This window comes from Temnothorax americanus, unplaced genomic scaffold, assembly GCF_048541705.1.
Source record: "Temnothorax americanus isolate GAGA-0224 unplaced genomic scaffold, ASM4854170v1 Scaffold69, whole genome shotgun sequence".
Taxonomy (NCBI): Eukaryota; Metazoa; Arthropoda; class Insecta; order Hymenoptera; family Formicidae; genus Temnothorax; species Temnothorax americanus.
The window spans coordinates 318,952-331,131 of record NW_027509791.1 but is presented as its reverse complement, the minus strand read 5'-3'; the positions used below and the strand labels follow the sequence as shown (position 1 = coordinate 331,131).

Genomic DNA, 12,180 nt, shown 5'->3' with positions numbered 1-12,180 from the left:
TTAAGAAGGGGGGGGCAATAACGCGGAAAAAGCAGGATCAAGAAATTTACGGGACTTACTACTTGATGAGTTCAAACGAATGGGTTTCTTCTGGGTGTCGCTGGTGGATGAGTCGGAGCGACTGAAGTGGTGCTGGATGTTTTGCACAGACTCTAAGTGCGAAATCGTGACTCGAAAACGGAAGAGATCACGATTATATTGCCGAAATGCAGACTAAATCTTCAGAGGCTTGAAGAGACTGAGAAGTTTTTGAGCGTGGCGTGTCGCAATCTCGGGGTTTATATAGGAAAATGTAGGGAATGGAAGGGGTGGTTTTCATGTGGGGTGTGTCTGGTTTATTGTTTAAAGAATTTCGGGTTGGCGGGATGTTTCTAATTTTGTTTAACGGATTTTTTTATTGGTTGAGATGTTCCTCACCCAAGAGGTAGATTCTTAAGTTTTCGCCTATCCTGGGAAGCTAGAGACGGTTATCGATTTTTGCGGTTTTTCATTGGTGAGCCCCCCTCTTGGCCTCCACTGTCTTATTGGGGGTGTAACCCATTGGTTCTTTCCAGTGACTCATTTGTTTTTTGGCTATCTCCGATTTCCTTTTTTATTAGGGTTCCTTACTTATCTCGCGACCCTGTGTCTATGTTGACAGACGATCCATACTTCCAAATTTTAAGTGCAGTTTTATTGCAAACAGAAACTTCTGCCACGTGCTCTTAAGATTTCTAAAACCACGTATTAGGTTTCGTTTCTGTTTGTCGGAACATCGCACGCCCAGTTTTGAGTGAGTCGCGCGATATAATACAGATCCCCATCATCCCTCGTCTCAAGTTAAGGCTCCTTTCTGCGCGTTGTATCGCCGGATTTATAGTTATGAGCCAGACGAGGTTGACAAGAATCTGGTCACTATATCCCCCGTCTGTTAGTAATTTATCATCTGAGAGGTTGCTTTTAGTTGCCCAAGCAAATAGGTAGTTTGATCCTAAAAAAAAGGAATGCAGGAGATCTAACCTCACCCCGATCGATAACCGTCCGTACTTGGCTTGTTTATTCTAATCTTAGGGCTATCTTAGGCGCATAAAGATTCCCGCGAAAAAGGGATATCGTGGAGTCTGCAGGACGTAACATTTGAATGGAAGCACGAAAACTACACCTAAAATGTACGTTGTGAAAAAATAACCTCAGGTCTAGCAGAGTGTACAAAATCAAAGTTTACATACCAACGTTAAAACTGGTGGAAAAAATGTAACCTCAATTTAACTTATATAAGTCGGATTCCAACGTTGGTACAACCTAAATTTGATTCCCCAAATTAGTGCAAAAGAGGGTTGAAACGACGTAGCAAAAACGTTGGATACCAACGTTAAGTGTGTTTATCTTAACGTCGGGCGGACGTCAAAATGCTGCTTGGGCATATACATATACCATACATACATACTGTCACGACTTTTTCACTCCCGGACCGCTCCGGGACGTGATGTCGGATCAAAAGGAGTAAGGAGAGCGGGATGACGGGCCTCTCCGACGATTCCCTCGCACCTCCGGCACTCCGCGAAACGAATTTACCGTTGGGCGCCAGACGCGTCAACGCGCGTCCGCGAAATCGCGACCTAAAACCAACACGAGACGCAAAGCGAGACGTGCGGATGTGCGAGGAATCGGCTAGCTCGACCTAAGGGCTGGGGCGGGGGTGATGAAGGGCGGCGCGATCTTCGGCGGGGTGACACGCCATAAATAAGGCCACGACTCAAGCAATTAACAAATCAAAATAACATTTATTCGGTCGGTCAGACAAATCATATCATCAGTCGCGCGAGCGCCAGAAATGAAACAAAGGGATTAGTAATAGCGCGGACACCAGAATAAACGAAGTACGGCGTTATCGTATAATAAACGCGCAGAAGGCGCTGAGAGATACAGTATGACAAAACTTACTATTAATATGGAACATCAACCGTAAACGCAGAATAATCACAGAAATAGAAAGTAAGATCTCGCAGGAAAGGTCGCGAAAGGGCGATACCTCCCGCTCGGAGCGCGTGAACGCAACGCCGGGAGTCGCGCGAGAATTCTGTCGCCAATTATCTTAAGCCTAACGCAAGTATGAATCGTGGCGTAAGCCACGTCCCAACGCAATGAGGATCGAACGCAAACCAATAACGCGAGGTCAATTTCGGCGCGATCGCAAGGAGACGCGAAATACTATAACAAACGCGAAAATGCGGACTTAATCTAACGCGAGAAATGACCCAAGGCAACGCCAGTCATTCGGGCAAAGACAATACTGCCCTCAGTGATTTCCGAACGCGAAAATGAGACGCCGAGGCAATCGGCGTAGCGCGAAATACTGGAAGAAACGCGAGGAACATGTGCGGGATTACCGCGAGCAATAATAACACGCAATCACCGAACAACGCATCCGAACATAACTCCCCTGACACGCACGATTCTCTGAGGCAATTAGCCACTCACAGACGGCCGATTAACGCGAATGATGTGCCGACGCATGCGAAATTCCGCAAGAGCAATGTTTGAAAATTGGATGCGCCGTGAACACTTAAGGCGCGAGGCACAACCACGAGCGCGGACATTATGCGAAACGGACGCGCAGTAACCGATTTCGCCACGAATCTATCGCGATCTCCAGAGGCTCGCAATCGCGTCTTTACTTCAATTCCGCGGCCACAATACCATCCCGAGGCCCTTCGCTCTCTCTGTCGATCGCCATTCGGTACGCGGTCTCAAGGGACCGCATGCGTCGCGATATTACAACGTTATCCCGGACGAGAGCGTGCACCGGAGGGCGGCGTCGTGGCGTTACATTTCGCGATTAATTACTGCGGGCAACCTCACCGGTGTGATGTCTCCTCGTAGGGCTCCTTGCCGTCACCTCGTACGGAGGATCGCCGCAGCGCAACAGATTTTCCCGGCTCGGGGCGGCTATCGCGTAGCTTTTAAAGAAAACGTTCGCACTCGCCGACGGACGACCAGAGAGTGCCTCGCTATATTCGCTCGATAACGGAATCGATGCGGCACCCCCTTCCGTAGGGGCGTGCCAACCAATCGAGAGCGAGCGTGCAAGCTCGCGCGATATTCTCACGCAGAATCGTCGTAAGGTGGATCCTTCGGGGGCGCGCAACGGTCCCTCGGCGGCGTAGCGACTTCTACAATTTGTCCCTGGGCAGCGGACTGGACTTTGTTCTAGCCGGTGCGCATCTGGTTTGGCCTCGGGGCGGTGATCAGTCACCCCGCGGGCCGGTACTTCGTGGAGGCAGATTGCTGAGACCGGGTTTTCCCCAGGCGCCTGGGGCCCCGCTATCGGCGGCCTTGTCCATCGCTGTCTCATTCGCCGCACGCCTGCCGCGTTGCTCTCGCCGCCCGGGATCCATGTAGCTTCCGCTTTCGCCACCCCTCCTCGGTCCTTGGTCCTCCCGGAACCCTCTCGGCCTCGGTACTCCCTCGAAGATTCGCCGTGGTGTGGGTGAGGCGCCGTACGCATTACAATTACCCATGAAAATAAGAGAATAATCAAAACGCGGAAACGATATCGATTTTTGGCCTCTGGAGATCTCGTCGTCGCCTCTCTGGCTCGTCCCTGGGCGCAAATTTCCGCGCCTTGTGACGGCGGCGGGGCGCTGCCACGAAGCGGCGGGCCGCAACGTCACAATACATATATATATATATATATATATATATATATATATGCATATACATATTTCGTTATACTGCTTTTTGTACTTAAACGTTTATGTAAAAAATCTTTAAAAAATATTTTTATCTAGTAGTAAGTAGATCACAAATTATATACACATCACAATTTAACATAAATATAACTAAGAATAATATCTTAATTAAAGATGTGAATAATAAAATGAAAGAACTGAGCAAACTGTTATTTTATAATAAAATAAACATTTACGGACTATAATATAGACATAATTGCACTCTTCTAAGATAATCAGTTAGATTCAACTGCACATCAGATTCATAGCGCGATATAAATGGCCCCAATCGGTGTAATTACTGTTGTCTCGTCACACTCTTCGACATTTAATTGCATATCATCACATTTCAGCCATCGTCCTGAAGGTTTTCGACAGTAGCCAATAAAGTGACCAGGAATGTGTTCGATGACACCTATCAAGCTGAAAACAATACAGTTTTTTATGTTTAATAAGTAAATAAAACGATACATAATAAGCGATATTTATATGTATATTACTAAACATACCGGTACTGTTTTATAAAATTCAGTGTAATTGGAACATCTGCTAACTGGTATTTGAGACCATGTGTTTTCTTACGATGTGTCCTCGTATCCAAATCAATAAAGATGTGGAAATTTGAACGAGTCGTTTTAGTAACTGTTCCTGGGCATTTTTTTGTCGGCACTTACCCTGGTAATCATTTTTATTAAATAAGACAGCATCTTGCAATGCTTGAATGCCTTTGGTATTTATCATTTTGATATTTGCTTCAAAGTATGCAACATCTATTGGTAATGGCAATACACATTCCGGATTATTACATTCAGACGATCTAATTGCACTTGGCTCAGTCGGTTCGGAACAACAAAAGAGATTCTTCCATATCTGAGTAATCGAGTCTTCTGCAATCAACTTGTGCGGTTTGATAGATGGAGCTTCAGGATCTTTTACAATCGGATAAAATTCATTTAAAAGGACAATGCGTTCACGAAGTATTTCCATAGTTGGGCCCATTTTCATAAATTTGCATACAAATTTTAATGCGCGATTATTCGATGACTGTATAGAAAAATGATATCGAGAATCATAAAGTGCACCAAAATGCAATATATGGATGATGGCATCAAACCCACAAGTTTTTTGAAGATCCACAGCAATATTACCAACTTTTATGATTTCTAATTTTAGCCCATTCTTCAAAAGAAAACCTCTTTTTCCTCCATTATCAAATCTCTCGTTGAGAAATCGTATTTGTGGATATGATTGAAAATAGAAACCTACTTTCGCAGGTTTGTTCTTATTACATTTTGGATTCAAATTTTGTTGGTCACCTTTAGGAAATTCAGTCGATACTTCTTCATCTGATAATAATTTTGAATAATTATGGTCGATTAATGGCGTACTCGAGAAAATAACTTCTTTTGAATTTGGCGTTGACAATTCAGCGTGTGGATCCTTTTTTGTAAAAAGTTTGTCTTGCTCATAATTTTTAGAAAAGCCATGAGTATTATTATTTGGCTGAATAAAAAAATTTCGATCAATGTTTGCGATGTCGCTGCTTTGAAGGTCGAGTACTTCAGAGAGAATTTGAGAAGTATCTTGAATATTTTTTGATTCTTCTTGGTTTTCAGGACTTATTTCATTAACGTCTACAAAACAGCTCTCCTCATTGACAAGTCCTTTCCACGCTTCACCACTCTTCAAATCAGAGTCATTCACCATGCGAGCCCTCTCGCGCAATAGACTTATTGAATTAAAATTCATATTTATATATGGCTGCTGCAATGAGAATTTTGATCTTTCGTCTGCTGAACGTGGATCTGATGCCGGTTTTCGTACTGAAGGCGCTGACTTAATACCTGCTGAACATGAAGATAATACAGGTATTTGGGAATAGAATTCTGAATGTTGATCTGCTGAACATGGTGATTTTTTCAAAGTGAGTTTTAATTCTCCGTTAGCTGCACATGCAGTTGGAGTGGAATCTTGCAAGAAGATTCCTAATCCATTGTCGAGTAAACATGAATCTGATATGGGTTCTTGCGACAAGAATCCTAATTCTTCGTCAAATGAACATGAAACTGGAGCAGCTTTTCGCGGGAATTCCGATTCTTTAACAGATGAACTAGGAGCTCGAATAGGTTTTTGCGAGGCTGATTCTTTCTCTACAAGGCCGTCCCATCTAAAAAAAATGAAAAAAAAAATTACATACTCTCAATATTCATTACAGCAATCAGAAAAATAACTTATTGAATGCCCCGATAGGAAAACATTTATAAATTATATGACGAAATCTTAATGAAATTTGGAATGCTACAATTATGTCTCTATATTTAGCAACAATACATGAAGAAATTTAGACCTTTCATCAAATATTGATAAATATTTGCACAATTTATTTCTAAATAGTATTTCAGCAAACTAGCAGCATTATGGCAAATCTTAGTGGAATGATGGCAAAATTAAATTTGGAAAGAAATTACCTCTAATAATTTATAAATGTATTTAAGTTTTATTATTTTTAGAATATTTTGTGAAATAAAATAAATCAATATGTATGCTTTAAAATGTACAATTATTCTGAAATTATAATTTTGAAATGTTTTATGACATGAAATATTACACAATTATAATAAATATAACACAATAATTGTGCGTAAATTATACTCTAAATTGAATATATCACTTTTTGGGCAAATTTCATTTAAAAATTTTATCCCGACAAAACCGCTACGTTATGGCGAAGCACATTATTAATGCAATTATTGTGAAATTTTTTCCTTTCCTGATGCAGTTAGTGTATAATATTTGAGCAAATATCTTTTAGAAATTTTATCCATTTTCCTATTGGGATGGATCTAGATTATTATCGTTTAATGTGGCAGATGTGTTATGATCATGGAAAATTGTCAAAGATTACTACACTATTTCACTATTTTTTTAAACGAAAACTTACTCTCACGGTGATACATTCAATACAATATACTTTCTTTTTTATTTGAACATCCAGAACACTTTCACTCAATAATGAGTTCTATAATAATACTAAACACAGGAGAAGAAAACGAACAGAAGAAATTACATAGTCTCAATAGTCTTTTGTTTTTATTGTTTGTCTGATCTGGGTTGTGTCGATAAATCCGTTAAAATTCCGGTCGGTATATAATTCTCCGAAAATTGTTATTTATTTAAAAAAATAAAAACAAAGTTTGGAAACGAAATTTGGGAATGCACGTAACTTTTGTACCTTTTACTAGACTTTAAATAACCTAACGTCATCAATTCCTTCTTTTACAACAAAATTCGAATTTTATGCATGTTTTACTATAATTCAAAATTAGAATAATGGTAGATTTTATTTTATATTTGATGATATTTGATTTTGTTTCTTGGATATACATCGCGTGACTAATGCCAAAAGAGCGGATGAGCCAAAATTGAATTTGTTATGAATAAGACATCTGCACGTTATTTAACTGTATAACAAAAACTGATAATCACAGCTCAAAAAAATAAAGTGGCATTAAAAAGCTGAAGAAATTTTCCATCAAAATAAGTATTCGATCGCTAAATCGAAAAATAATTAAATGTGCGTAAGTTTATAGGCTGTTTTGACATTAGTCACTATATATTTTCATTATTGTATGGATTTAAATATAATTAGGACTAAAATTTTTTATATACAAATAACTTACCAGCCTACCATGTTTAATGATAACTGACACTGATTATCCTCGACGTCTGTATGCCATATGAAAAAAAGCCAATATTTTCTAGTCGAATTTTTCTAGGTAATTCCACAATGCTTTTTTAGAACTCTTCGTTTCACAGTGTGACACCTATCTTAACAAGACAAAATTAATTTCTCTATTATTAAATTATTTATTATTAAATTATTAAATTATTAAATTAATTATTATTTAATTTTACTTTGCGCATTGTTTATGTAACCATAACGAACAAATCTAGCCCTCTGTGACGGCAAAAGAGGAAATGTTGGCCGTGCCGCGAGTGCCACTATAGCCCCGACCGTTTGAAGCGCACCATTCTCCCCGAAAGATTCCTGCAGGCTAAGTGCGATTCTCTGCAGAGATCCATCATCCTAATAAAACAGTATGCATATCAATTGTTGAACTTGTTAATAAAACTATATATTTCCGTACCTCTGGCGGAAAAGTGTTTATTTATGAGATGTCTAAGAGAACTACTAAAGCACGAGCGTGTTGATTAGCGACTGGTGACTTCAATTGTTGCAAGATTCTGCGAAAAAGCAAAAAATAAGCTATCAAAACTCGCGCAAATCTTGTAATTTAATTAAATGTGAAAACACGTTAGCTATCTATCGAGAACTTCTTCGGAATATAAGACAACCAACGACCTGGAGCACTGCAGCACTTCGTAATGTGTAAGAACATCCCGAGCTGCTTCAAAGGGACAAATACTAACAAATTCGGACAGAGTTTGATGGATATTCTCCATAAATGGGCGGATTGCCTCTGTGTCATTTCCAGTCTCGACAGAACTTAAAATCGTAGCTAGTAAGCCGATATCCAATTTCGCCCTAAAAAAATTGAGATTTGTTGTTGATTAGACTTCGGAGTTAAATAGTATAATACTTATTAAGTGTCATAAAAGTTTTATTACCTTAGATATTTTTCATTTTTACTCCAGAAGGATTTGCCATTGTCCCGTTAGCCACCTAAGATGTTGCCCGCTCAGCACGTGGCTCACGTTATTTTGCACGGACGTGGGGTTGGACTTTGCTAAGCATATATGCTGCTTTCAGCATTACATGTAGCATAATAACCTAAACAGAAAATGATACAAAAATTATACATTTCAAATTACAAATATGTTATGCGTAATGATACATTTTGCATTACATATTTCTTTTGTGGAGTTCTAAAATAATATAATTAACTTTACCTATACATACCAAGAAAATGCAACAATTAGCGCTAATAATAAATCCATTTTAGGAAAGTGAACGTTTCTTTTATGCTTTAGCAGCACTTTCCACATTCTCCCAGCTGTGATTGGATGACTTACAAACCATGGTAAAACTGTCCAGCTATTGCACATGTGACATGTAACTTGATTTTCAGATACAATCATTATTTCCCAAATGTTTAAAACATTACAGACGTGTTTCCCAAATAATTTCACGTTGATTTGAGAAGAAAAAAATTGTTTTTAAAATTATGTCTGCTAACTATACATTCAATTAATTTTTATTAATTATAAATAAACTATTATTTCCCAAACTATGAAACTATATTCCTAAACTTGCCCAAACGATTCCCAAACTATTAAAATAATCAATAATAAGAAATATCAAATTTGTCTGCTAAGTATATCGAGGTGACCAGCAGTGAGCTGTAGTGAGAGGTTAAGACAGCTGTCAAAAGAGCACATACAGGGTGTGTATACACAGCAAAGCGTAACATCTGATAAAAGGTAGGAACAAGACATCTTAAATAACGTATACTTTTTACGATATTTTAATTTAAATAAATAAATAAATAAATAAATCTATTTAAATTAAAATATTTAAATTAAAAAATAGAGTAATTCCAATAACTTTCAAGTCTTAAATTATTTCTCTTACATATTTTGCGACGTTTGATAAGTTTATCTAGTTAAGATATAATATGAGCTAAACGATTTGTTATATATTTTTATACGTTGTAGAATTTTGCCAAAAAGGACTGGAATAAGAGAAAATTTTATTGTGCAATAAATATTCTAATATATTTATAATTATAAGTTAGATATGATTTGCTTTACAAAGATGCAGACTGTAGTAACCGTCATATATATTCTTGCAGATAATATAAAGGAACGAGGAACTGTCTCCTTGAGCAAACGTATATATAGCACACTCTTCTGCGTGTTGACAAGTGGATGAGCCTGAGTGGATACATATATTTATGGCTTCCGTGAACCATTTCCAAGGAAAGTCCCACAACCACCTGCAGGTTGAACGATAAATAAATATATCATTCAGAATAAAACACAAAAATTCGTTAGCCTAACTGGCAATAATTTTAATATTAATACAACAACGTTTCGACCTCTACTTTGGGTCCTTATCAAGTTATATAAGTTATTTAGCAATGATTGAATTGCGCGTCAAGTTTTGAATCTAATGTTCGCTATGTGTTATACTTCCTGACCATATAGTTTAACGATGATAATAAGATCAAAACCTGACGCGCAATTCAATCATTGCTAAATAACTTATAACTTGATAAGGACCCAAAGTAGAGGTCGAAACGTTGTTGTATTAATATTAAAATTATTGCCCGTTAGGCCGACGAATTTTCGTGTTTTATTATTTTACCACTGGCGAAGAATTATTTTATGGATTATTCAGAATGTTTTTTCTAACGAACAATTGTTCAAGGTGAATAGATTCGCAGAAACTTATTTCAATCAAAATTCAAACACTTTGTCAAGCATTATAAAGCTGATAAAAAAGCGTAAAAATAATCTTAAAGAGGCCGTATTTATTTTTACAAACCGATTTGGGAGAAATGAAAGTGACCAATTGATCTGATCAATCAAAAATATCAAATGTGACAAAAGATATATAATTATCTGCATAATTTTTCAAATAATATTATTTTTATTTATTATTACCGTTTTGTAAATAACATTTTATTCAGTTTTAATTATTTCTAATACGTCTTAATATTTTTCGAGTTCAACGAGTTCTGAGCTGAGCGTTGAATAGCGGCCGAAAAGGACGACCACGACGGCTCGCGCCGCCACGGAAGCCTCGCAGCAAGGAAGATCCGCGGGAGGCCAAGGCACGGGACCGAGCTCAGATCCCCGAGACTGGCGCAAGAACGCCGATCGGTTCACCTCGCCCAGGCCCGGCACGTGAAATAATGGCGTCGCTTTTTAATATTTAGTATTTTATTAATAGACTGGAAGTTACTGATAAAATTATCTACGACATATTACTGTTGTGTAATTAATAAATCATTTATATAGTATTATAGATTTGATGTTGTTTAATATTCTTCGTAAAATATCTTTTATAAACGCACTAAAGGTACTTTGGTTTATTACATTTAATAAAGCGAATAAATTTTTTAAATTGAATATATAATAATATACTTTAAAGACATTATGTAATAGTATTATTTGCTAATAGAATACTTAAATTTCAATATAAATTTGTATTATAATCGTTGATAGACTTTGAAGAAAAGACATGAAATAATGGCGTCGCTTTGTAATAAAAAGCTATATCTCTAAACAGTAGTTATTACTATCTGTAGAATAAACATTGTATTTTCTGTTGAATCTTCAAAATTTAATATTGTTCGACAATCATCTGCATTCTCCGACACCACTGCACAACTAAATATCTCTTCCAATCTTCTTCAACGCCGGAAAATTAAATACAGTATCCAAAGTATTAAATCCAATTATAATATTGATATCCTTTTGTTGCTATAATCGAATTTCCTGCGACTGGCGAACAATGTTCGGTGGCGGACTGCAAATTGTTGGACTTCTTGCCGTTTGTGTCCAAGCATTGTCAGGCCACCTTCTGCAAAGAGCATTTTAATATGGTATCGCAAGAATGTTTAAAAACGGAGACCGCAAATTCGTTGTAGGACAATCGGCAAGCTTCCTGTGCTCTAAGGAATCTTGCAAGGATGCGTCGTTGATCGAGATGCCTTGTATCAAATGTAAGCGGCATTTTTGCGTGGCGCACAGGCATCACAGAGCTGAGTGAAACGGAGAAGACACAGAAACTGAAGAAATGGCAGATACCAAAGAAACAATTTGCAGAAGCAAAAGCTATAGTAGATCAACAAATCGCGGACAGTTTGAGGAAATCCAAATATACAACACTGGCAAATAAAGTACTTACATGTTATTTATAAAACAGAAAATATATGTTTTAACGGAAAACGTAAGCATAGATGTGTATTATACAAAGAGTGACCGCAAAAATAGCCTTTTTTTTCACCCTTGAATTAAGACTTCTACTTACAAGTACTAAATGATAGTCTATAATGATGATGAAAGACCCACAAAAAGAGAAAAGTTGTCTACGCCATGGACTAGACCATGGTATTCCCATGTATTTTCGCCTGCTGAAACCGAATATGATCTCAGTTTTGCTCCTACACGTCATGATTTTTTTCTACAACCAAAAACAGGGTGTTTTGTAGGGGCAAAATACCTTGTTTTTGGCTGTAGAAAAAAATTCTGACGTGTAGGGGCAAAACTGAGGTCATATTCGGTTTCAGCAGGCGAAAATACATGGGAATACCATGGTCCATGGCGTAGACAACTTTTCTCTTTTTGTGGGCCCGTGAAGTTGGTGAAATCAACAACTTTGACCCTCCATATCTTGAAAATAAAAAGCCAGCTAAATCTGAAACTTTCTGAGGATTTATGACTCATTATAGACTATAATTTAGTACTTGTAAGTAGAAGTCTAAATTCAAGGGTGAAAAAA

General features: G+C 37.8%; 1 protein-coding gene across 1 annotated transcript; it reads right to left on the bottom strand.

The window, feature by feature from the left end:
- Positions 1–1,743: 1,743 nt before the first annotated feature.
- Positions 1,744–6,974, bottom strand: LOC143905899 (uncharacterized). Its single transcript, XM_077421556.1, has 3 exons — positions 6,943–6,974; positions 4,220–5,877; positions 1,744–4,133 (listed from the first exon to the last, which is right to left on the bottom strand). Exons 1-2 carry the CDS (start codon positions 6,972–6,974, stop codon positions 4,260–4,262), a joined length of 1,650 nt encoding a protein of 549 aa, XP_077277682.1. The 3' UTR covers positions 1,744–4,133; positions 4,220–4,259.
- Positions 6,975–12,180: the final 5,206 nt, after the last annotated feature.